We start from the raw sequence: 27,643 nt of genomic DNA, 5'->3' as shown, positions 1-27,643 counted from the left end.
TGAGAAAACAAATTTGGGAGTTTTTCACTACTAGGACATGTAAAACTAAAAAGTACATGTCCTACCTTTTAATTGCACAGCACCATGCCCTATGCTACTTAGGGGTTTCTCTAGGGGTGACTTATATGCAATAAAAGGGAAGTTTAAGGCTTGGCAAGGGGTTTTAAATGGCAAGTTGACATGGCAGTGGGGCACTGCCTTCTGGCTGCAATGGCAGGCCTAGGACAAGTTTTAAGGTGCCACTTATGTGGGTGGCACAGTAAGTGTTGCAGGCCCACGGTAGCATTTAGGCCCATATTTATACTTTTTGACGCTAAACTGCGCTAACGCAGTTTAGCGTCAAAATTTTTTGCGCCGTCTAACGCCATTCTGAAGCGCCATGCGGGCGCCGTATTTATGGAATGGCGTTAGCCGGCGCAAGCAGACCGGCGCTGCCTGGTTTGCGTGGAAAAAAACCACGTACACCAGACAGCGCCGGCGTAGGGGGAAAATGGCGTATGGGCGTCTTAAAATGGGGCAAGTCAGGTTACGTCGAAAAAATCGTCGTAACTCGACTTGCGCCATTTTTTTTTCGACGCCCATCCCCCATCAACATGACTCCTATCATTGTAAAGATAGGAGTCATGCCCCCTTGCCCAATGGCCATGCCCAGGGGACTTATGTCCCCTGGGCATGGTCATTGGGCATAGTGGCATGTAGGGGGGCACAAATCAGGCCCCCCTATGCCACAAAAAAAAATTGAAAAATAACAAAAATTATACTTACCTGAACTTACCTGTACTTCACTGGGATGGGTCCCTCCATCCTTGGGTGTCCTCCTGGGGTGGGCAGGGGTGGCAGGGGGGGTCCCTGGGGGCAGGGGAGGGCACTGTGGGCTCATTTTGAGCCCACTTGTCCCTTAACGCCATCCCTGACCCAGGCGTTAAAAAGCGGCGCAAATGCGCCGTTTTTGGCCACGCCCACTCCCGGGCGTCATTTTTGCCCGGGAGTATAAATACCACGTAAAGGCCTGGGAGTCATTTTTTAAGACGGGAACGCCTCCCTTGCATCTCATTAACGCAAGGAAGGGGTTCACGCTAAAAAATGACGCTCACTCCGGGCACTTTGGCGCCCGAAGCGTCTAACGCCATAGTATAAATATGGCGTTAGTTGGCGTTAGTTTAGCGTCGAATTTGCGTCGAAAAAAACGACGCAAATTCGGCGCAACCAGAGTATAAATACGGCCCTTAATTTATATGCCCTGGGTATATACTATTCGACACTACAAGGGACTTACATGTAAATTAACTATGCCAATCAGGTATATGCCAACCAAATCTTGTTTAGGGGAGTGAACACATGCACTTTAGCACTGGTTAGCAGTGGTAAAGTGCACGGAGACCTAAGGCAACAGAGCAAAAATCTAGACGAAATGGAGGCAAGCAGGCAAAAAGTTTGGGGAAGACCACCCTAAGGCCGACAGGTCTAACATGCACTCTAACACCAGCCAAGAGACCACCTTTTGGAGGTTAAGACTCAGTCCAACAGAAAGCAGTAGCAGGATTATGGGAAGGTCCAGTTGGATGTGGTCAGCTGGCAGTTGTAGAAGGAGAGGCATATGAAAGCTTGTTTTCCTGTAGCTCACACAGGATTTCAGCCAACTGACTCTTAAAGTCTCTTCTGTACTCTTAGGTTCAAGGCACAGCAGATCCAGTCTTCCTTCAGGTTCTTCATACAGCAGGGCAGCGCTTCTTCTGATTCTTCACAAGTCCAGGGGTGTTTTCAAGACGTGTCATATTAATGCCCACTGCCAGCCTGTGGGTGGGGGAAACTTATAGCCGCTCCCTAGCCAATAGGGTAAAAATTCCCAGGGGTGACCTTACCCACTTTTCACAGCACTTTGTGTGTTTTACTCTAAACTCTCCCACAACACCCCCTTTCCCTATATCTAGCATGGCAGAAACTTTCTTCTCCTGATTAGAGCTCCTGGCTATCACAATGCGCAAACCTTTTTATGTTGGGCAGCTCCTAGTCCCACTGAGTTTGGTGACCAAGTTGTCTAGGAAGATATAAGGAAGGTAAGGTTATGTGTGAGCTACATCTGCCAGGAACAGGGTAGGCATCATTTGAAGCTCAAGAAGGATGTGGTAAATACCCTCAGGTCATTATGTTCAAGGAAGAAAAACAACACCTGACACCCAAGCCCTTTTCTACTGCCTGGGAGAAATTCAGATGTGACACTGGCCAATGGCAGAAGGGCCCTTTTGACTTTAGGCAGGAAAACTTTTAAAAAGTGTAATTTCTAAAGTAGTAATATAAAATCTGACTTGACCATTAAGATAAGTTTTAAATAACTATTATGATGTATCAATCTTCTAGTAGTTCACAAACTGAAATTAAACACAATACGTTGTTATAGAGTGACCCACTGTTTTCCTACGGGAGAAGCAGCCTTGCCACTGTGAGCCAAAACAGGTTGAGAAAAAGAAGGCAAAAATCTGGGGCAATACCATGCAAAAGATGGTCATTTCCAACAACCATGTTTACATGTCTAGAACATTTGCATAGTATTTGCATTTTTATTTTTGTCACAAGGACGCCCATTAAGAGCAGCTCAGTAAATTATAATATATTTCGTGTTTTATTGTACATTAAATCAGATTCCATCAGGTCAAGGTTTATGGGTCTGATTAATACCAGTCAAATATGACTTTATGGGGAGTAGCATGTGGATTTTGATGCTCACAGTGTCAAAATATGCATGTTCCAGTAAATTCCATGCATTTTTCCTCAGCTAAAATTCAAAAGGTGTAACCTGCCAGTATTTGTCAGAAACCTACAGATGTGATAACAGTAACCCGAAACCAAGCTCAATCCACTTTGTGTGCCTGACCTGTGCACCATCATGATTGGCCTTAAATTTTGACTTTACCCCAGTCTCATGCGACCAAATACCCGCAGCTGGCACCTTCATTTTTTAGGTGCTATTTTGCACTAAAAATGTCGAAATTTATAACTCTGGTTCTACTAAATGTAGTTATCGTGCCTATCGCAATTAATGGGGCACCTTGTAATAAGAGCCATTGATGTTACCGACTTCGGTACCTTCACTTGCCATTATTACAATGTTACACTAGTGAAAAATGCAAAAGGCAATGATTGTCACTCCATATACACTTGTATGCGGAGTGGGAGTCATTGCCTTTTGCATTTTTCACTAGTGTTACATGCACCGTATCTGCATTGCCTTATTCCATATCTATTAGGCCACGCAAAGTCATGCTGCATGGCTTTGTATCACGTCATAGATATGGTTGAGAGGAGCGTCTAAAAAAAGCGATGCTCTGACAGTGCAGGTCTCTTGTAAATAACTCTGCATGTTTACTGTCTCACTTTGATTCACTCAGTCTCATTTTGTCTCACTAATTCAAGCATTCTCACTCATTCTACTCTGACCCTCTCTGTCTCACTCAGTCCCACTCATTCTCATTAATTCTGAATTAATCAGTCTTACTGTGTCTCCCACACAGTAACACTCTATTAGACTCACTGTCATTCTGCCTCACTCACTCACATTCATTCTCACACATACTCGTTCTTACTGTCACTCATTCTCACTCACTCTGACTCACTCCTTCACTGACTGTCTCTCACTTCAACTCACACTCATAGTCAGACGGTCATGCTCACAGTGCTCGAATTACACTAACTTTGAACAATATCTCTGATGGCTGGCACAGGCACCTTCATGCACCTGTGTCAACAATCAAACAATGTCACTACCTGCTTCAGTTTGTTGCTCGACCTGAAGCGGTCTGCATTTTATTTTTATTATACCAGTAATTATTCACTCTTGATACAATAAAAATGGACCACAAAACAAGGAGGGTGTAGTGTAGCTATGGAGTTGCCCATAAAGGAGAGCTGCCACTGGTTCAGGGACACCTATCCATCAAACCTATCCATCCACTCAATCATCCATCCTTTCACTTATCCACCCCCCCTTTCATCCATCCATTCATCCAACCTTTCAGTCATCCATCCAACCTTTCAGCCATCCATCCACCCTTTTGCTCCATCTATCCATCATTTCACTCCATCCATCCATCATCCTCCCTTTGGCTCATCCATTTAGCCACCATTTAACTCAGCCAACTCCTCTTACTCCCATTCATCCAAACTTTGTCCTATTCATCCATACATCCACTCATACATCCCCATTCACCCTTTCACGCAGCCATCCACCCTTTAACTCACTCATCCATCTATTCATCCATCAATTCACCCTTTCACTCCTCCATCCATCCAGTCATCCTTTCATCCATCTACCCTGCCTTTCACTCACCCATCCATCCTTTCACTCATCCATCCAAATTTTCACTCCATCCATTCATCCACTCACCCATCCTTTTACACTTCCACTAATCTGTTGTTTCACTCATTCTTCCATCCATCCATCCTTTCTCTAACCATCCATTGATCTATCCTTTAACTCCTCCATCCATTCCCCGTTCACCTGTCCATCCATCCATCCACCCATCTATCCACCCTCCCTTTCACTCATACCCCCCTCTCCATTTCACTATTCCATTTTGATATCCATCCTTTTACACTTCCACTCATCTGTCCATCCTTTCACTCATTCTATCATCCATCCTTTCTCTCGACATCCATTGATTCATCATTTTACTTCTCCATCCAGTCATCCTTTCACCTATCCACCCATTCATCCATCCAACCATCCTCCATTTCACTCATACACCCTCTCTCCTTTTCACTCTTCCATTCTTTTATTGATCCTTTCAGTCATTCATCCATGCGTCTGTCTATCCACCATTTCATCAATCCATCCACCCATGCTTCCTTTCAGTCACCCTCTCAGGTTGATTATGAGCCTTTGTCTGCCGAACTGCAGACAGAAGTGGTCCATCAAGAACCCCACCCTGCCCATAGCTGCTAAAGCAGGGAGTGCAGTGGGGTGGTGGTGGAGAGTGACTATGCCCCTGAGGCAAAAGCTTAACTTTTCCACTAGTCCACTAGTGCATTTGTTGTCTGCAGCTGGTTCCTTCTTTCTTTTGGGCCTCTATGCAGCCAAGAAGTGGAGAGAGATGAAGAAGCACTCTGTCGTGCTCAGCTTCATAATGTTTTTTTCAAAGTGAAACCAAATTCAGTACTAAACATGTGTTACTGCCAAGAAAGCAGCCCCCTGCATCCCTCCTACAGCCTGCTTCTCTGTGAAGACCAACAAATTGTTGCCACCCACTCCCTCCTTGTCCTCAATGGCCTGCCCCACCCCCAGCCATTGAAGTGAATGGAGTTTTGCTAATTCCTCCCCGGGCCACTGTTTGTGCGCCCCAAAAGCAGCTGGATCGATGGCATTCTAATTCAGCACTCCCTCTCTTGTGATGTCACTGCCGTAGCTTGTGCCTGCAGGTCAAACAAAACCTCACTCGGCTCGCACTTGCGCAGTTGAACATCTGCAAAGTTCACTAGAGTTCACAAAGGAGATTCAGCCTACTGTCTCAGAGCAGTAATTTATTTTCAGCTGCTCTGTGTTTCTTGCCTCTCCCCAGAGGTTGGCAGGGCAACGTCCCATGTGCCCATGAACACCAGTCGCCCCTGGTGTTTTCACACCCATTATTGGATGTCGGCAGTGGAAAGCCTCTGTCACCATTTGACATTGGTTACTTACCGAATGACTGTGTAATGGGAGCTGATATTGGCTGTCACACAGTGGCACCAGGTGAGTTGGAAGGTCTGAGATCAGACTGTGAGTGGTCACATAAAGCCTCAGTTGGCAACATAGCTACTGGAGGTTACAGTAACATTTTGTGAAATCCAGTGAAAGCTTAAAAGAAATGTTGCCAAACAATTGACAAGATGCTTCCAGAAACAATAGTAGTTAAGAGATCAGTGGTACCATTGGAACATTGATTCATCATGTCATTTGTAATTAGAACAGCTGCATAGCAAATGTGCTGCCATATTCAGAGCTGCACTGTGATCCAAAACTGCCCAAGATAGATCCCATTCATAAACTGAGCTTTTCACCTTTGAAAGATTTGAAACGAATAAAACCCACAGATGCTCAGTGTCCGATGTAGTTAGAAATGTGGCTTAATCAAAGCCTTGCTAACCCTCACATAATATGAACGGGTAGTATCAGAGCAGACAATAAGAAAACAGTTCCCTTGGCAGAAAGTCTGCCTTCAATTAAATAAAGAGAAAGCTATCTTTTAAAATTCCATTCCTTTGAAATTCTTTTATGGAAAGTTTTGTTACCTTTTAAGGAGATATGTATTATTCTACATGTATTCAGAGCACAGCTTGACTCTCACGAAGAAAAATAGAACATATCTGAACATTTTAAACTTTAAAGCCATGTATGTTTCAAATACTTACATTAAGCTTTTTCAACATATTTACTACAAGGGGAAAGCCGCTTTCATGTATTGATTTCCACAGTACAATATATATCTCCCATTGCTCTTGCACCAGAAGTAGCAGGAGCCCGAGTACCAAAAGAATATTCTGTGACCTTAATTTGGAACTCTCCTCAAACTCAATTCGTCCTTACTTGGTCACCTAATTCTTCTGTGACTTGCATCCTTACAGAGACCAACAGCTGATTTTATTCCATACAACATGCATTGAAGGCCTGCAGCGTGTATGGGGTTGGAAATAGACTCACCATATCTCTGGTTTGCAGGTCAAGCAACAAGACATTGAGGAGAGTTAGTAGCCTGCTGTATTGCCCCTCTCAAACGTGAAAAAAAAAATGAAGCACCTAGAAACACAACATTCACAATCATTCAACCATGTTGCACGCAGTGCCCTAAGAGAGCCAACTTTAAACTTTCAGGAGTCTGCTTCTCCCTTTCAATGCTCTCTTTTACAACCCTGCTTGTGCAGATACACATGCTCTCTCTTATCTTTCCTTCCCTGGAGATCTCAAGACCTGGAACAAACATTCCGAGCTTTAAGAAGAGAGTGGTCTAGAGCTCTAACTTGAGCATTTTAGGGGACAATCATACAATTGAAAGCCATGCCATGATTCATTCTAAGTCTACATTATACATGCCCAAAGTGTGTCTCCTTAAATCTGCAAGGTAAACTATTTAAAAGAAGCTTCAAGTGCCCTGACTATCAACCCTCTGTTCTCATGTCTAGGCACTGTAAAATTGTTTTCCATTTTAAGTTCTGGCTAAAGATAGCTTTAGGTTTTGCCAGAGCTTTCACACTACAGAGAAGAAGGTGCAATGATGCAGCCCGCTTATCCATTGCTTTTATTTATATCATTCCACATTGCTTTCTTTGGAAGAGGGATGTGTCAGTTATGAGGGGGATTTGCCTCTTTTATGTAACGAGCTCCAGACATTTGAATGGCTACTGCTTGCATAAGCTAGAGTACGAATGTGCTCTTTTATGTTGGCTTGCATTGCAATTTAGGGGTGACAAAGCATCCCTGTATTGGAATAGAAGTGCATCCACGTGGATTCATAATCTAGGGCCCATATTTATACTCAGTTTGCGCTGAATTAGCGTCATTTTTGTGTTTACACTAATTCAGCGCAAACCTAACTCCATATTTATACTTTGGCGCTAGACATGTCTAGCATCAAAGTTATGAGTTAACATTTTTTCTGGACGTGAAAACCTACCTTGCGTCAATGAGATGGAAGGTAGGCGTTCCAGTCCAGAAAAGGGTGATATGGCCTTTGTGCCATATTTATCCCCCCGTGCTAAAACCCAGCACGGGTGATGGGGGCCTTAAATAATGGCGCTAAGCTTGCTTAGTGCCATTATTTAACGTCTGGGTATGGGCAGGCGTTAGGGGACCTGTAGGCATATTTCCATGGTCAGAGACCATGAAAAGTGCCCACAGGTGCCCTTCCCTGGCCCCAAGGAGACCCCCACCCACCCACACCAGAGGGACTCCACAGGATGGGGGACCCATCCCAGGTAAGTCCTGGTAGGTATAATTGTTTTTTTATATCACCCTCTCAGGGGCCCTGACTTGGGGCCCCCTGCATGACGCTGGACCCAATGTCCATGCCCAGGTGACATTCATCCCCTGGGCATGGCCACTGGGGTGGTGAGCATGGCTTCTGTCTTTACTATGATAGGAGCCATGTCCATGGGGGTAGTGCGCCAGAAAATGGCGCTACACTGCTCAGAGGCAATTTTTCTGCCTCTAAACAGTGTAGCACCATAATTCGGCGCACAAATCCTGGTTTCCCCCACGCCTCCCCCAACCTGTTAGGGTCCTTTCTCAGAACGCTAACAGAGCATTAGCGGCAACTAACGCCATTCCATAAATATGACACTTGGTCGGCGTCTTGGAATGGCGCTAGAAGGCACTGTACTTTTTTACGCAAAACTGCTGTAACGCAGTTTCGCGTGAACAATTATATATCTGGCCCTAAGTCTGTTGCGAGAGAGGGGTTTATACATGGCAGATGCTAGTGGACACAGCACCATCACTGGAAGCAAGCCCTTCACCACATTGGGTCTCGTGTGGAGCCTGCCACAGTATCATAGTCAGGACAAGTGCAAAAATGTGAATGTCCGACTGGGGCATTTGCCCATAGTTATGGACTTACCACACTCACTGCAAATTCAACCTCTGTGGCATAATTTGCATTTTTTAGTAAAAAAACATGAATTCATGGAAATTCTCATGGAGCGTACAGTGGCAGAAACTTCGCAAAGATTAACTTGGTGCCTTTCATTTCTTGATTGTTGTATTTGGATACTGAATTGAGACTAATGAGATGTAACCTTTGTTTAGAAAATATTATTGTCTCTGTTCGATGGAATAGGATTAGGTTTTTATTTGCAGCAAAGAAAACGTCTTGGCACCTTTAAATGATGATCAGAAAGGGGGCAAATAATAATTCCTTCCTTTCCGTGAAAACCTTTTGCTTAAATCTTTTTGCTAATTTATGTCGCCACAAAGACACGTTTCTCAAAACAGCAGTAATTTCAAGAAAGCACTCTGAGTAGTATTTTGTATATCTTTGAGTGGTGAGCCGCAGAGTGCCTTTCCGTGAGATACTTGCTGTAGTACACAGTGCCGCAGTGAATGTTTGCTCTGTAATCGAGTGGTGATGATTCTTGGCTAAATATTGGCAACCTTGGCATTAAATTTAGGGGTGCCCTCCTCCTTAACCTAATGGTGGCTCTGATACAGTGGTGCTAATTCTCTGCATGCTGTCGACAAGGTGTCCCCCCCATGGTATGATGGGTCACTTTGGCTTAATGCTGGGCCTGACATTATGGTGATAATTTGTGGCATAAAGGTGCTTATTTGTAGTACACTGTAGGGCATATTTACAAGTCCATAACACCACTGGAGCTGCACTTTTTGTGACGCTCTGATGAGGCTGTGCACTGCGCTGTATGAACAAGGTTGCATTTATCCACTTTTTGTGGCTTAACGCCACCTTGTACATACGGCCTCTTCACATGCAGCACTTTGCGTAGAAGGGGTGTGCAATGGGTGTTGCTGTGGGCATTCCACAGCAACACCCATTGCATTTTGACACTGACCCAGGTTTACAAGAAATTGAAAATCTGTGGCAGCGTCAGACTCTAACAGCATCCCAGGGGTGGCGTTAGCATGGTGCAATTAGAAATTGTCCTCGTTCTTTGCTCTTTCCATGTGTGCTGCACTCTGCAGCACACATTGAAAGAGCAAATCATCATTGAAGAGTTTATGCACTCATTCATTGTATGCACTCACTCAGTTTACCCATCATTAATACCCTCACTTTGTACAGCCTACTGTCCATGCACTTACCAGCTCATCCAACCATCCATGCTTGCACCTACCAGTGCCCTCACTCCATTCTCCTGACCAAGGACTCGTTCCCCCTTCAACACAACCATACAATGCAAAGTATCTTATCAGTGAAGAACCATCTTTAAACAAAAGTCCAGATTGGCTGATTTTGAAAAAGCTTGTTTACTTATATTATCAACATAAAAACTGAGAGGCATTTAAATCAACTGTTTATCAGTGCTTTAGGCGCTTGATCATTCACGAGTGGCATACTCTGTGTCATAAATAAGTGACATACGTCTGGCACCTGTCACTACCTGAAAGTTTGGCCTTAGTCAATAACTTCTGATGGTCTTGTCATAAAATGAATGGGCGAATCGTCAAAGTTATGTTCTGTTTCATGGACACAAGAAAGCGATGCACGGAACTAAACTGCTACTGATTGTGTTTTGACAGGTACTACGTTGGAGATTCAACTGACGTGTTATATGAAAAATGGTTTTACTGCGAGAATCTGGGAACACAACTTAAGCCAGTAATTGAAGCGTAAGCATCGTATATTCCCTCCAGAGGATAACTGAGAAGGATAACACCTGTTCTTTGTTACACGCTGTAGGGTTTCTAATTAATTGGCATGAAAGTAGGTTGACAGCGCTTGTTTCACTGTGATAAATGTATCTGATTTTCCAACTCCCAAACGCCAACTGGAATAGCACTCAGTGGTGGTACAACACGTTTTGATAATATATCAGATACTGAGTACATTACATGTCTTAAAAAGAGAAATTATGTAAAAACAAATTCCAGTGTCCATGAACTTTATTTTACTTGTATTTTTCGTTTTTGTTTGCTTTTATGGTTGACATTGAGCTCGAGGGATCTGAACATTGGCAGTTAGTGTGAAAATGATCTGAATGTAATTAGCTTAACTGTTCAATTTGATGTGCAGCTCTAACAAAGGTTAAAAACATGTTACGCATAAATATTGAAAAGCTGGAGAAACGCATGGGAGCTTTGCAGAACTCAATGTGTTACTAAGAGCGGTTTGGATTCACAGGGCCGGATTAAGAGATTGGTGGTTAGAATACTCCATCACAAATGTGACGGATATCTCGTCTGCTGCATTACAGGCACATTATATCCTGCGTTTGGAATGGAATGTAAGATCCGCCAAATTCTAAATCCGAACCACAAACTATATGGTCTGCCATTTAAGAGCCACGAGAGTCTCAATTTAGGGGCAAACGTGAGTTTGCACAAGAATCAGACTTTCAAAGTGTATGAAAACTTGTGCACCCTTTGATTTTTTTTGCCGCAAACGGTATGCCATGGAAAAGCTGGAGAAATGTCTCCATGAAAAAACAGCAACATTCCAATTTCTTCAGACGAAGGGGAAATGTGGTAAATAATACTACGGTATTCTCAATTCTGAGGTATAGAACTCTAAATGATGCTGGAATCAGTCCCCAAAATTCTCACCTTGGAAGAAAGAAGGCCATGGACTTCATATTATAAAGGTAGGCGGCAAGGGCCAGATGTAGCAAAATTTTGCGAGTCGCAAATGGCCCGAATCGGTATTTGCGACCCCGCAAAATCGGAGATGGGATGCAAAAACCCCATTTCCGAATCGCAAATTGCGCCACGAGCCATTACCGACTCACAAAAATTGCGACCCCATTGTGCGACCCGCAAATAGGAAGTCGCAATTTGCGAGTCGCAAACCATATGAAATAGCTACTCGCAAATTGCGACTAGTCACAAAAAGCCCATTTTGCACGTCCAATTTAACACTAACTCAGAGCAGGTGGTAACCAGAACCAAAGTATAAAAGGAGTCCCAGAAGGCACCTGGGTTACTCAAGATGGCGGAGATATATGTGATAGCAAGGAGGAGGAGAGCCCACGCCGCACAGCAGATGAGGAGGAGGAGCCAGAGACAGGAGAAGGTATACAGAACCAGACAGACACTTTTCCAACAAACTGAGGGGGAGATCTATGATGAATACAGACTCAGCAGTGCAGCAATATTAAAATGAATAGATCTACTCAATCCGCAGCTTCAAGGCCAGACTGTGCGCGGCAGAGCCATCCCCACACAAGTGCAAGTGCTATGCTCACTGCATCTCTTGGCCTCGGGTAGCTATCAGGGGGTCATTGCAGTGGCAGGTGGGGTATCTCAAAGTGCACTCTCACGGTTCTTCAGAGCATTCCTAGATGCCATACTCACACACATGTCCAGATACATATACCTACCCAGGAATGAGGCATAAATCAACAGCACCAAGTTGGAATTCTATAGGATTGCCAACTTCCCGCATGTAATAGGGTGTGTAGACGGGACACATATACAAATATGCCCTCCTGCAAATCTGGAAAATCTGTTCCGCAACCGGAAGTGTACCCACTCACTGAACATCCAGGTGGTATGTGATGCCCATTATGTTATAACTGACATGGTAGCCAAATTTCCAGGGAGTACACATGCCTCCTACATTTTCAGGCACAGTGGGATACACCAACGCCTAGAACGTGTGGTTTTGGAGACGGATATCTCCTAGGTATAGCTGAATACACCTTACAGGCATACACACAGGTCAATGTGGAACCCATCCATACCCAGCTAACATTGTTAATTTTTGCCGAACAGGTGACAGTGCATATGCACTACGACCATGGATTCTTACCCCGTACTTAACACCCAGCAATGAGACAGAGAGGCGATACAACAGTGCACATAGGAGGACCCGAAATGTTATAGAGAGGCCCTTTGGACTGTTGAAGGCAAGATTCAGATGCCTCCACAGAAGTGGAGGTGCCCTCCAGTATGCCCCAATAACAGCATTAAAGATCGTTGGCGCATGTGCTATACTGCATAACATTGCCACCAGACGTGGGCTACATCTCACCCTAGAAGACCCAGATTCGGAGGATGACGAGCAAGAGCTACCACATCGCCATCATGGGGATAGAAGCATTGCAAATCAAGGCAGACAGAGTTGGGACCACAGTGCAGAACACACTGTCAGTATCTACCATCTGTTGTATGCTTCCTAATAAACTGTTGTCTATCAGCTGCCTACTGGACTACATTGCCCATAATGCACCATTCTGGTGGTTGCTACTCTGAAATGGAGCTAATTTGGTTGTGCATGCTGCTGTGTACTAGGTGGGTGGGGGTATGGCAGATATGGGTGTACATGCATGTTTCATGGTACTCACTGGTTGATGGTCCTGGCGCTGACGTGTCCAGCTCTCCTATTTCAGACACTGCCTCTGGCTCCAGGGTCTCTTGCACTCTTTCCTCCATGGGTGTGGGTGGCGGGACGGTAGATGGGCCTCCTCCAGTGCCCCTCATCTCCCGGAGGCGCTCTGCCACCCTTTCCTTGGTCCTGGAACGCAGGTCAGACCATCTTTTCTTAAGTTCATCAATGCTCCTGTTGCTCACCCCCATTGAATTCACCTTCTCCTGGATTTCCATCCAAATCCTCCTTTTCTCCAGCTCAGGCACACTGAGGGCTGATCTTCCAAAGAGTTGATCATGGTGCTGGCAGCATTCATCCGTCAGCACCTCCACTTCCTTTTCAGAAAATTAAATTTTCCTCTTTCTGGCTGATTCCTCCATTGTTGCTGCTGTTCCTCCTGTTGGCTGTTCAGCAGTTGGAAATGGGTGTGGTCCTCCCTCCTCCCAGGTGTATTAGTAAACTTCCTGGCTGTGAGGTCATCATCAAGAGCCAGGAAGTGTTTTCCAGAGTGTTCTGCTGCACCTGCATGCAATTTGAGGCACAGTCGCAATTTGCGACACCCACTCGCTATTTGCGTGTTCGTTTTTAGCGAGGTCGCAAAAAGCGACCTCGCAATCTGCGGTGCGACTTCATTTGCGAGTCGCAAAATGAAGTCGCTTCTTATTGCTGGATACCTGTTTGCGAGTTGGAAATTGCGAGTCACAAAGACTCGCAATTTCCGACTCGCAATTTTTTTCCTACCTACATCTGGCCCCATGTCACTTTTTTAGCTTATTGTGGTAACTCCACTGGTTTATTACCTGAACACCTAAGACTAAATCCAACAAATCCTTGTTCCAGAACGATCTATAAACTCGCCTTCTCAAATTCTATCCTAATGACTAACACATTTGCTCCCTGTGGTTAACCTGTTATTTCTCTGTCCTTGGAATTGTATTGTTGCCAGGCTTTTATAGGTTTTATTGAAACTTTATTCCAGACATACACACAGGTCAATGCATATGTGGTCCACGTGGTATAAACAACTGTAATAAAGTTAAATAAAATGTAGAAAGAAGAAGGAAGGTAGGTGGCGAAACCAAGGACATTGTCATTACTGCTAATTTCTCCACCATAGTACCAATATTTTGAATATATAGTAGAGTCCTTAGCGTTCAACATGAATCTCTACTGTCATTCATTGGGATTTTTATTGAAAAGATGTTGTCTATAGGTAATGGGGGCAATAAGAGGAGGAGCAATAAGAGGAGTCCTCAGGTTTAAAGAGCTAGTGTAAGCAACATTTTTTAGCAAGTGTCACTATACTTGGCATGTAGTTAGATGTTGTCGTCCGGCAGTAGTTAGATGTTGTCATCTATACTAATTTCACTTATTTTATATCTCCGTAGCTGCTTACAATTGTAACTAATACTAGCAATTTTCAAAAGTTTTGATGCAGGGACATTTCCAGTTATCCGTTGAGAATATTCTTTCAAAGTAGGTGTCCCAGAGGTAGCTTCTGTCAGTTGTCTAGTAGAGAATGGTGCGTGCAATGGCTCAGTCAATAAACATTTTGACAAGAGTAGTACCCTTAACATAGATCCGATGCGAATGGGTGCAGCACTGTATGAGGGCATATGCAGTCCTTTTGGTATCTGTTTCACTGTGTAGTTCAAAGGATGAAATTAAAGGATATGTTATTTCATAAAATGCAGCAAATAATAGTCTATGGTTAATCCCCAGTCACTGTTCTACTCCCCTTTTCTTTTTTAAGAATTCTAAAAAGTCCCTAACTGAGACAATAATTAATATACATTTTAAAAGGACTAGTGGACATGCAGGGTCTAATAATAATAGAAATGCCAAAAAGCAGAGACCACAAACGGTTTGTGTTGCAAGGAATAAGCGGCATTATGGAAATAACAGTCCTCGGCCCTCATTACGACCCTGGCGGTATAGAACCGCCAGGGCCGCGGGACGCGGTGGCACCGCCGACAGGCCGGCGGTGCCCCGCGGGGCATTCTGACCGCGGCGGCTTAGCCGCGGTCAGTAAAGGGAAACCGGCGGTCTCCCGCCGGTTTCCCGCTGCCCCCAGGAATCCTCCAAGCCGGCGCAGCTTGCTGCGCCGGCTTGGGGATTCCGACTCCCCCTCCCGCCATCCAGTTCCTGGCGGTTCTCCCGCCGGGAACCGGATGGCGGGAGGGGGAGTCTCGGGGCCCCTGGGGGCCCCTGCAGTGCCCATGCCAATGGCATGGGCACTGCAGGGGCCCCCGTAAGAGGGCCCCTACAAGTATTTCACTGTCTGCTTGGCAGACAGTGAAATACGCGACGGGTGCAAATGCACCCGTCGCACCTTCCCACTCCGCCGGCTCGATTACGAGCCGGCATCCTCGTGGGAAGGTCGTTTTCCCCTGGGCTGGCGGGCGGCCTTTTGGCGGCCGCCCGCCAGCCCAGGGGAAAACTTGAAATACCCGCCGCGGTCTTTTGACCGCGGCGCGGTATTTTGGATGGCGGAATTCTGGCGGGCGGCCTCCGCCGCCCGCCAGAATCAGAATGAGGGCCCTCGTCTTCAATGAAAGTATGCTATTATGTTATATTACATGTGCAGAGTAATGTAGAGTAACATTTTTATTGTAATTGTAGTGAGGTAATACTAAACATTTATATTAGCAACATAAGACAAGACCATAGCAGAAAGTTTGGGCAATGGCAACAATCCCAAAACCTAAAAGAATTAACAGTATTTTGAGGACCTTGGTGAAACAGTGAATATTTCATCAGAAGAGACAGAACTGATAACTTAGCATGTTTGGTTGGGCAGAAACGTGCACAGAAGAAGCATACATATCAGCACACACGCAGGGCCGGCTTTTGGGCGGTGCGAGCCGTGCGACCGCACCGGGCGCTGACCTCAGGGGGGCGCAGTGTGTAGCAATTACTTACGAAACTTGCGATTTAAAAGCACTTGCTGAAAAGTTCATTGTGCGTTTAGCCTTCAAGAAACAATTAAAATGTCAAGATACCTCTTGTGATTAATGTTCTTGCTAAAGAGAGAGATCGGAGGTGAGCCTAGTGGCAGCTTTGACTCAACAGAAAGTAGCATAGAGGGTTAATATGCCTGCTGCTAAAAACAGAACTATGGGGCATATTTAAGTAAAGTGGCGCTGCATACATTGCAGCTCCAGTTTTCTTGCACCCCTCACCGCCTCCTAATCCCATGTGTGCGTCACATATTAAATACGTCGCACCATGGCGGTAGTTAGAGGACTAGCTTCAGAATTTTATATGCTAGTCTGGCGCTTTGCAAGATTAGCATTAAAAATGTTGATGCTAATCCTGCAAAGCACCCAGAGGCCCATTGTAACCAACGGAAGCTTCCTTTTAATGCCTGTTCTGAGCAGGCGTTAAAAGTGCCAGAAAAAAATGATGCAAAGAAATCTGTCAGATGCTCCCTTTGCATACATTGTGCCTGGCGCAGGCATAATGTAGCGCAAAGGGTTACAAAGTGGTGCAACAGATGCATTGCACCACTTTGTAAATATGGTGCAGCGTTCTTGGCCTCCTAACGCCACATCAGCTTAAAAAAATTATACTAATGTGGCGTTAGAATGGTACTAGGGGCTCTTAAATATGCCCCTATGGGGCATATTTGAAAAAGGTGGCACTGCACACAGTGCTACACCACTTTTTTTGCGCCCCTTAGCGCTCCCCTAACTCCACCATGTGTGCGCTGTATTTAAAATACAGCACAACATTGCGAAGTTAGGGACTAGTGTCAGAATGCTAGTCTGGATCTTTGAAGGATTAGTGTAAAAAATGTTGATGCTAATCCTGCAAAGCACCCAGAGGCCCATTGTAACCAACAGACGCCTCCTTTTAATGCCTGCTTTGAGCAGGCGTTAAAAGTGCCAGAAAAAAATGACGCAAAGAAATCTGTCAGATTTCTTTACGCCATTTTTTTGGCCCCCTAACGAGATAATGCCACCTTTGTATACATTATGCCTGACGCAGGCATAATGTAGCGCAAAGGGATACAAAGTGGCGCAATTTATGCATTGCACCACTTTGTAAATATGGCACAACGCTTTTGGCCTTATAACACCACATTAGCGTAAAAAAATTACGCTAATGTAGCGTTAGAATGGCGCTAGGGGCTCTTAAATATGCCCCTATATTTTATGTGGCTAGCTGAGTGGATTAGTAAAACCAGTCTTTACAAGTTCTTTAAAACACATGATGGTATGTAAAAGGGGAGCGATGGAGAGATGAGGGGCACATTTGCTGGTGGTAGTGAGTGAAACCGAGGAGGAGGTCATGGAGTAGGGGGGCACCACAATAAACTGTTGCACAGGGCGACACCAGTCCTAAAGCCGGCACTGCACACACATGCACTCAGACCACATGCAGACGCACATATACTGATAATTTTCATATTGGTAAAAATACACGCAGACCACACACATATTGGTAGAGAGGTCTGAACTGCCAGGGAAGAAGAGAGGCAGATATGTTCACAGAATGGTATATACTGTATCAATACTGTACGCAAGGGAGAATCAACAACGTTTCTAAACTTTCGTGAAGGTCAATGCAAAACTTCACAACTTTTCATAGTTTGCAGTTTTTTCGCTTTGGAAGAAACAGCTTTTTTATTGTGACCTTTGCAATATTTTTTGTTACAAATATATTTTAACACGGAAACGTTGTCCTGCAAAATATACACTTAATAGAAATCAGTTTGTGTTCTTTTCCATTACATTACTACTGTGAATATAAAAGTTATGCAAAAATGTAAACTTTAAGAGAAAAACATCTACACCCGTTTTTGAGCATGGAATTATGATGCAAACACGCTAATAGCATTAGACACACTCAGGGAGTCATTCTTGACTTGACTGGGTTCTGTTAGCGTAAACATTACATACGTTGGAAAAAAAAGTTTGCATGAGGAATGATGAAGGAGAACTGGGAAACATTGCTTCTTTTTGAAAGTGCAAAATCATAAATGTTAGTAAACTCTGTGGGTTGGAAAGAAAAAGATGCATACCTGTTGGAAATTGTGTTATTGGTTGAGGGGGTGAAGTCCTACTCAAGTCACAACCACAATCTTTGTCAGGGTGAAACACAAGCAATACCCAAATCAACATGTGCTTAACTCTCTGGTAGTTTGCCACAAAGCAGTCAGGCTAAACCTTGAGGCAATGTCTAAAGTATTTATGCAATACTTTAAACTGTGATAAAGTGAAAACACAACCCGAGAAAAAGCACACACCATTTTAGAACAATAGAGTAAAATGTAATAAATAATTTGAAACCAAAATGAGAAAAATAAAATCAGTAGAATCAAATGTTGGTTCTTGCTCTTTCTGCAGGGTCACCCCCAAAAGGGTTGTCTTCCCCTCCTCTTTTGCTGACCTCTTTTTTGTTGGCTTTAGGACTCTGGGCACTTCACCACTGGTAATCAGTGCTAAAGTACATGTGCCCTCTGCTGAAAACATGGTAACATTTGGAATATCTAATGTGCTTATAGGTCGCTAGTAAAGTGCACTACATGTGCGCAGTATGTGTAAGTTAAATGTGACTGATGGGCTTGCAGCACAGATTCTGCCACCCACTTCAGTAGCCATTTAAAGATGACTCAGGCCTCCCATTGCAGAACCTGTGTGTGCTGTTTTAAACTGACATGGCAAGTTAACCCTCTTGCCAGGCCTAAACATTCCTTTTCAGTATATCTGTCACCCCTAAGATCGGCTCTGGGCAGTCCCAAGGGCAGGGTGCAATGTATTTAAAATATTGGACATGTACTTTTAAGTTGTCCATGTCCAGGTTTTGAAAAACCCTTAAATTTGTTTTTCACTACTGCAAGCCATATCTCTTCCATAAATTAATATTGGGATTGCCTTATTACATTTTATAGGTGTAATTTTCAGTTGGGAAGAGATGGGATCCTCATGTTTGGAGTCTCTGGAATCACAACTTAAAATCACAACTGATGGTGAAGTTGAATTTTAAATTGTAATACCGAAAATGCCACTTTTAGAAAGTTGGCATTTCTCACCCTAAATTATCTATTGCCTCCTGTCTGCCTCTAAAAACATGTCTAAGTGGGTGACAGCTGGGCTGTTGTGCATTCCCTCCAGACAGCCACACACAAAGGGAGCTTAGGTGTGACTGATGGACCATCAGCATCCTGATGGCCCATCCTGGCCAGAATGGGAGGGAGGAGCTGACACTACTGAATGGGCTGTGTCCTGTTTTCACCCAAAGGGCTGCATAACCACCTTCAGTGAGTCTGGAGACAGGGCAGGAAGGGCAGGGACTCTGTGTATTTGAAAGGCCTCTCTATGAAGTCTCCCCCACGTCAGAGGCACCACTGGGTATACAAAATGGACTTCTGACTCTGGACATGAGGACATTCTTCCAGGAAGAAGGACTGTTGTGCTGATCAAGGAACTGTTACTCTGCTGGACTTTGCTGGACTCCTGCTGTGCCAGCCCTGCTGCCTGCTGCCCTCCTTGTCTGGGAGTGAGAAGGACTTGACCCACCAAACACCCCCATCCCCACCCTCGCATTAGACAACATACACACCAATGCAGTCACAAAAATCACAGTAACAACCCACAGTCCCCCCGGAAGAATGCAAAGACAAAGCGAATTGCGGTCAAACTTTGTATTGTGCCAATATACTACTCATACAAAAATATACTGATATATATCACGAAATCTGTCAAAATTAAATATACAATACAAGAAGTAGTGCAGATATGTACACAACAATGTCCGTGCACAAACAGTCCAAAAATGCATGGGTGAGGCCCACAATAGATACCTGACCAAAATCAGAGAGAACACTGCCGGGGCATCAGATAGAAACAATACAGGCACCTCAGGGGGAAGGGAAGGGGGGGCACCTCAGCCAGATGAATGCGAAGCCAGATCCACAACGGGGCTACATGCCCATGTATGCCATCCTGGGGAGTGCAAAGCCACAGTCTCTCAAGTCTCTACAGTGGGTGGCTTGCCCACTGTACCATCCTGGGGAGTGCAAAGCCACAGTCTCACAAGTCTATACAGTGGGTGGGTTGCCCACTGTTCAATCCTGGGGAGTGCAAAGCCACAGTCTCTCAAGTCTCTACAGTGGGTGGCTTGCCCACTGTTCAATCCTGGGGAGTGCAAAGCCACAGTCTCTCAAGTCTCTACAGTGGGTGGGTTGCCCACTGAGCCATCCTGGGGAGTGCAAAGACACATCTTCGCAAGTAGATGCAGTTCTCTACTGGTACTGGGTGGGACTGGTGCCCAGACTGGATGAGTCTCCCTGTGAAAGTACATGTCCTGTCACTGTCCCAGCTGCACATGGGAGAACGATGCCTGATGTGCCGGACTATTCATACCCACACGGTCTTTGCCCTGTTCAGCGGTCTTCACCATGGTGGTCTTTGCTCTGTTCAGCGGTCTTCACCATGGCGGTCTTTGCTCTGTTCAGCGGTCTTCACCATGGCAGTCTTTGGCCTGTTCAGCGGTCTTCACCATGGCAGTCTTTGGCCTGTTCAGCGGTCTTCACCATGGCAGTCTTTGGCCTGTTCAGCGGTGCTTTGCCATGGCGGTCTTTGCCCTGTTCAGCAGTCTTCACCATGGCGGTCTTTGCTCTGTTCAGCGGTCTTCACCATGGCAGTCTTTGGCCTGTTCAGCGGTCTTCACCATGGCAGTCTTTGGCCTGTTCAGCGGTGCTTTGCTATGGCGGTCTTTGCCCTGTTCAGCGGTCTTCACCATGGCGGTCTTTGCTCTGTTCAGCGGTCTTCACCATGGCAGTCTTTGCTCTGTTCAGCGGTCTTCTCCATGGCAGTCTTTGGCCTGTTCAGCGGTGCTTTGCCATGGCGGTCAGTGCCGTGTTCAGCGGTCTTCACCATGGCGGTCTTTGCTCTGTTCAGCGGTCTTCACCATGGCAGTCTTTGCTCTGTTCAGCGGTCTTCACCATGGCAGTCTTTGGCCTGTTCACCGGTGCTTTGCCCTGTTCAGCGATCTTCACCATGGCGGTCTTAGCTCAGTTCAGCGGTCTTCACCATGGCAGTCTTTGCTCTGTTCAGTGGTCTTCACCATGGCAGTCTTTGGCCTGTTCAGCAGTGCTTTGCCATGGCGGTCTTTGCCCTGTTCAGCGGTCTTCACCATGGCAGTCTTTGGCCTGTTCAGCGGTGCTTTGCCATGGCGGTCTTTGCCCTGTTCAGCGGTCTTCACCATGGCAGTCTTTGCCCTGTTGAGTGGTCTTCACCATGGCGGTCTTTGCTCTGTTCAGCGGTCTTCACCATGGCAGTCTTTGGCCTGTTCAGCGGTCTTCACCATGGCAGTCTTTGGCCTGTTCAGCGGTGCTTTGCCATGGCGGTTCTGGTATGGACATTGGTGTGTGGCATGAGGAACTCCACACTGGACATTGGTGTGTGGCATGACGAACTCCACACTGGACATTGGTGTGTGGCATGACGAACTCCACACTGGACATTGGTGTGTGGCATGACGATCTCCACACTGGACATTGGTGTGTGGCATGACGAACTTCACACTGGACGTTGGTGTGTGGCTTGACGTTCCATCATTGCCCATTGGGGCTGTGGGATCCTGGACCCTCCTGGGCTGTGACTCCGGCTGTGGCGGTGGTCTCTGGACCAGTAACGATACTTGAGCCCTCCTGGACTGTGACTCTGGCGGTGGTCTCTGGACCAGTGACGATACTTGAGCCCTCCTGGGCTGTGACTCTGGCGGTGGTCTCTGGACCAGTGACGGTACTTGAGCCCTCCTGGGCTGTGACTCTGGCGGTGGTCTCTGGACCAGTAACGATACTTGAGCCCTCCTGGGCTGTGTCTCTGGCGGTGGTCTCTGGACCAGTGACGATACTTGAGCCCTCCTGGACTGTGACTCTGGCGGTGGTCTCTGGACCAGTGACGATACTTGAGCCCTCCTGGGCTGTGACTCTGGCGGTGGTCTCTGGACCAGTGACGGTACTTGAGCCCTCCTGGGCTGTGACTCTGGCGGTGGTCTCTGGACCAGTAACGATACTTGAGCCCTCCTGGGCTGTGTCTCTGGCGGTGGTCTCTGGACCAGTGACGATACTTGGGTCCTCCTGGGCTGTGACTCTGGCGGTGGTCTCTGGACCAGTAACAACGGTGCTGGCAGTTGTGTCAGGACCGCCGGAAATTATTGCGCACTTCTCTGCCGTAACACTCACAACAGGTTGGGGAGACTTCCTCTGGACCTTCCCCACCTTCTTTGGAGTTACAGCTGACTCACCAATCGCCTTGGATCCCATTTCACTTTTTGTCCCACCAGGAGTCTTGACACGGTCCCGTCGTCCACTCTCCAATTTCAGAGCCTTTACAGGGGGTGGGCTGACAGTGCCTTGGCTCCGGGTCCTACTGCCTGCCCTGGTGGACGGGGCACTCCAAAAACCTGGAACACGCACCACTGGTACTGGAGGCTTTTTGGCTGAGGCGCTACGACGGGACTGATGAATTGGAGAGGGGGGGGTGGGGGCAAAAAGGTCAATTTGACATAGGGACAGTTTCTGACGTACACTGGGATGGGTAGCTGGAGGGGCTCTGGGAGTGGAGGAAGAGGAGGTGGTTGTAGGAGGTGTCACTTTAGCTGTTTTGGGTGCAGGTACTGGAGGCTGTCGTGAGGTGGATGGATGTTGGGTGAGTGATTGCCGGCGTTTGGGTACTTTGGGAGGGGGCGTCACAGACACACTGGGAGAGGACACAGGGGACGTGTATATGGCAGTGGAGGTGGTGAGTGCAGGTGAGCGGCTTGTGGTGCTGGGTGTCCTGGTGCGAGTCCTAGTGCCTGTAGATGTGGTGCATGCAGGTGTGTGTGTAGACGACACTGGGAGGGAGGAGGGAGAAGAGGAGGAGGGGGACACAGTGGAGACAGTGGATGTTGCTGTATCTGTATGGGTGTGATGCTTGTGTGAGTGCCTGTGGTGTGCATGCTGGTCTGTAGGTGTGCTTGGGATGGGCTGGGGTACAGGGGATTGGGTCTGGGTGGAGGAAGTTGGAGGGGGGAGGCTGTACACAGGGACAATGGCTGCCATCAGTGCTGAGGCCAGAGATTGCAGGGTTCGCTGAAGGACACCCTGACCAGAATGAATGCCTTCCAGGAATGCATTACCGTGTTTCAACTCTCGTTCTACACCCTGGATGGCATTCACAATGGTAGACTGCCCAACAGTGAGTGACCTGAGGAGGTGAATGGCCTCCTCACTGAGGGCAGCAGGGGTGACTGGGGCAGGGCCTGAGGTGCCTGGGGCGAAGGTGATGCCCACCCTCCTGGGTGAGCGGGCACGGGCGAACGCTGAGGGGCTGCTGGGAGGGCGGTGCTGGTAGGGGAGGTGGCGGTTGTACCTGTAGAAGTGGGGTGCACAGATGGTGCCGCCACCACAGGGGAGCTCCCATCGGCGGACGAGTCTGTGTCGCTGGTTGGTGATCCTGTGGCCGACGTGAAGCTCCCCTCGCCCTCCGTCCCACTGGTGAATTCAGAGTCTGTGGTGTGGCCCTCTATGGCCATGTGGGATGCAGCTCCCTCGTGCTCCGGTGCCACTGTACCTCCGCCTGTTGATGCTGATGTACAGAAGGACAGGGAGAGCAGAAAAAGGGGGGAGACAGAAGAAAGAGAGTTTTAGTGCATGGCATACCGCTACCGTTGGCGGACAAGACAGACGCAGCAGCCCCATGCATTACGCCGTGCTCCTGCCATCTGCACATGCAATTTCTGGGATATGGCCTACATGGCAATGGTAGAAATCTGCCCACATGGATGGCAAAGGGGCAACTATACATCAATTTGCCTTTTTTTGGAGCTGGGGTAGAGTGCCACATGGCCTACATAACGGAGGGGCCTTGCCTACCTAACTCGCCCTGGCCTAGGGACACCCACAGCCCACCACCCCCACCCAGACAGCTCCACTGCACGCAAAGTCCTTAGGATGAGGTTGTACTCACCCCCTTGTGTCTGCTGTGATGTCCTTAAGCGCCCATCCAACTCCGGGTAGGCCACCACCAGGATCCGGAACATCAGGGGGGTCATGGTGCGACAGGCACCCCTCCCACGTTGGGAGGCCATCCCCAGCTGAGCCTCCGCCGTCTTCTTGCTGCAGCGGCGAATGTCCTCCCATCTCTTCCGGCAGTGGGTGCCCCGTCTCTGGTGGGCCCCCAGGGTCCAGACTTCCTTGGCGATGGCACGCCAAATGTCCCTCTTCTGGTGGGCGCTGACCTACATGACATGCACAAGGAAAGAGGAACAGTCATTACCTACTGCACCGTCGTTGTAATTGGCCCCCTCCCAACTCTATCCCTGTGGCCCATTCATCCCCATGCATGACTGTTCTATGTACTCTGCCCCCTTCCCTCATCCACCCAGCCCTCTCCACCCAAGCCTAGCCCATACAACGTGCTCCCTGTGTACTAACCTGTTGGTCTGGAGGACCGTAGAGTAGCGTATACTGGGGGAGGACCCCATCCACAAGTTTCTCCAACTCCTGTGCAGTGAAGGCAGGGGCCCTTTCCCCAGACGCAGCAGCCATCGTCGCTTCCAGACCGAGGTCACAGCAGCACTAGCAGTGTAGGTCCTCTCCTGTCGAAGGTCAGGTATCTAGTGATTGAAGAGATAGAAAATGGTGGTGACGTCCGCGGCGGTGACGTCCGCGGCGGTGTGCATCATCACCGCCAGCGCACCTGTTCATTGGCTCCTGGGACCCATAGGGTCCAATGTTAACCAATGCAGCATTGCGCCGTGCTCTACGACCGCCTACCGCGACGGTGTCCAACGCCATCACAGTTACCCCACAATTCCATTGTCCCAGTTTAGAGGTCAGGCAGCCGCCATTTCAGGGGCCCACATGGCTTCAATTACTACTGCGTCACACATAACGATGCCTACACTCAAAACCTTTCACGAATGGGTTAATTTTCTGGTGTAGTCTTGTGTGTGACTGTGGGTACATACCTGGAGGAATGCTGACAGTTTCTTCACTGTTGTCCTTCTTAGGCACCGTCAGTTGGGACATATTGGAAGATGGCGGAATCCGCTGGTGTACCGACCGCTGGTGGACCTGTTGACAATGGAAGAGCGACATGTCATTGTGACCTACCGGTTTGACCGTGCCACAATCCAGGAATTATGTACCCAGTTGGAGCCAGACCTAATGTCACCAATCCGCCATCCGACTGGAATCCCCCCTGACGTGCAGGTGCTGTCAGTGCTCAATTTCCTTGCAAGTGGGTCTTTTCAGACAACAGTGGCCATGGCATCAGGGATGTCCCAGCCTATGTTTTCCAACGTGTTGTCCAGAGTGTTGTCTGCCCTGCTGAAACACGTAAGGAGATACATCATTTTCCCTGAGGTGGCGGATTTGCCTACAGTGAAAGGTGACTTCTATGCCCTGGACATATCCCCAACGTCATAGGTGCCATTGATGGGACCCATGTAGCTCTGGTCCCCCCGCAGGAAAGAACAGGTGTACAGGAACAGGAAGAGTTATCATTCGATGAATGTCCAGATGGTCTGTTTGGCAGACTCGCAGGTAAATGCTATGTTCCCTGGCTCAGTGCATGACGCCTACATCCTGCGGAATAGCAGCATCCCTGATATGATGGGTGAACTCCAGAGGCACCGTGTATGGCTATTGGGGGACTCTGGTTACCCCAACCTGTCATGGCTACTGACCCCAGTGAGGAATCCCAGGACCAGGGCAGAGGAACGGTACAATGAGGCCCATGGGCGGACTAGTGATCGAGCGGACCTTCGGCCTACTGAAGGCCAGGTTCAGGTGCCTCCATATGACAGGTGGGTCCCTATTCTACTCACCGGAGACATCATCATCGCCTGCTCCATGCTCCATAACTTGGCATTGCGACGCCAGGTGCCTTTTCTGCAGGAGGATGATCCAGATGACGGTGTTGTTGCAGCGGGTGAGCCTGTGGAGCCTGTGGACAGTGATGAGGATGAAGCTGATGAAGATGAAAACGACAACAGGGAGTCAGTCATACAGCAATATTTTCAGTGAGACACAGGTGAGTACATTTTCATGTTTTACATAATATTAAATTTCACACGTCTACCTCTATCCTGTACCTACATTTCACTCCCTATTTGTTAACTGAGTTGTCCCCTTCCATTTCAGTTTCAGTAATGTGGTAACCTATGTGTCAACAGCTTGCACCCTTGAAGGGTTTGTGATGTGTGACATTGGTATGTTGGCCTTCCAATGGGTAACCTTTTTTAACACTGTAATTGACTATACAAAGTTCACAATCATTGACTGACTCCAATATTATTAAGGTTTCAAGGGTGTTTATTTAAGTCCATAAAAATGTAGGGGGGTTGTGAAATGGGGATAGGTCATGGTGGAAGAATGTCCATGGCAGAGTCCAGTCTATTAGTCTCACAGGTACATTGCACATCTGGCTATTGAATGTGGAGCTGGGGCAGTTCCAATGTGGACAGGGTAACAAAGTGGGACAGTGGGGGGACAATCAGGGTAGTCTTATTTCCTGGCGGGGGTCTTGCCATCTTGCTCTGTCCTGTTCCTGGATCTCAGGGACCACTTTTGTGGTGGTTCTCCATCTGCAGGGGGTGGGGTGCTGGTGTGTTGGTCCTGTGGCAGGGCGTCCTGTCCACTAGTGCCGGCGGAGGTGGTGGGCAGTTCGTCGTCCTGGCTAGTGTCAGGTGCCCCTTGGAGTGCCACAGTGTCCCTCAAGGTCTTTTGAATGTCCGTCAGCACCCCTACGATGGTGCCCAGGGCGGAGCCTATGGTCCTGAGCTCCTCCCTGAACCCCAAATACTGCTCCTCCTGCAGACGCAGGGTCTCCTGCAACTTGTCCAGGACCGTTGCCATCGTCTCCTATGAGTGGTGGTATGCTCCCATGATGGAGGAGAGGGCCTCGTTGAGAGTAGGTTCCCTTGGCCTGTCCTCCCTCTGTCGCACAGCAGCCCTCCCAGTTCCCCTATGTTCCTGTGCCTCCGTCCCCTGGACCGTGTGCCCACTACCACTGCCCCCAGGTCCCTGTTGTTGTTGGGGTGTTGGGTTAGCCTGGGTGCCCTGTAGTGGTGGACACACCGCTGATTGACCTGTCCTGGGTAGGGAGGTATGGGCCCGCTGGGTGGGTGCTGTGCTGGTGCTACCAGAGGGTGTAAGCTTGGTGTTGGGCTGTGGCTGGGGAAAGGGAACCGACGGAGGCCCACAATGGTCCGGGCTGGTCATCAAGATCCAGTAGGGCAGAGCTGCTGTCGTCACTGTGGGCCTCTTCTGTGGGTGGAGTGGTGTTGTCTGGACCCTCTGGTGTGGTGACGTTCCTTCGGGTTCCTGCGGGGGTATGAGTACAGGATTATTGCATGTGTGTGTTTCATGGTGTGCAATGGTTGGGTGTGCGTGTACCCCAGTGCTAGCATTCCTGTGTGGGAGCTTGTGTGGTGATGGTTGGGGGGTGTTCTGGGTCTGTGCAGTGGGCATGCTCTAGTGATGGGTATCCATGCTTAGTTGTGTCATGCAGGTCTTGGGGTTGGGATGGGTGGTTGGTGTTATGGGTACATTAGTGAGGAGTTAGGGTGTTAGTGGAGGGTGTGAGGGTGGGGGTGTGTGATAGCATGCAGGTAGGGTGGGGGATATGATAGTTGAG

The 27,643-nt window shown here is 47.7% G+C and overlaps 1 protein-coding gene across 2 annotated transcripts in view; it reads left to right on the top strand.

Annotated features, from left to right (window-relative positions):
- HAAO (3-hydroxyanthranilate 3,4-dioxygenase) overlaps positions 1 to 27,643 on the top strand; it is a 704,001-nt gene that overhangs the window by 509,638 nt on the left and 166,720 nt on the right. For both annotated transcript variants that reach the window (XM_069236711.1, XM_069236712.1), the window contains exon 5: positions 10,220 to 10,309. In XM_069236711.1, coding sequence (XP_069092812.1) covers positions 10,220 to 10,309 — 90 coding nt within the window. The remainder of the gene's footprint in view (positions 1 to 10,219; positions 10,310 to 27,643) is intronic.

The sequence above is a fragment of the Pleurodeles waltl genome, chromosome 5, assembly GCF_031143425.1.
Source record: "Pleurodeles waltl isolate 20211129_DDA chromosome 5, aPleWal1.hap1.20221129, whole genome shotgun sequence".
Classification (NCBI taxonomy): domain Eukaryota; kingdom Metazoa; phylum Chordata; class Amphibia; order Caudata; family Salamandridae; genus Pleurodeles; species Pleurodeles waltl.
This window is presented reverse-complemented; position numbering and strand designations above follow the sequence as displayed.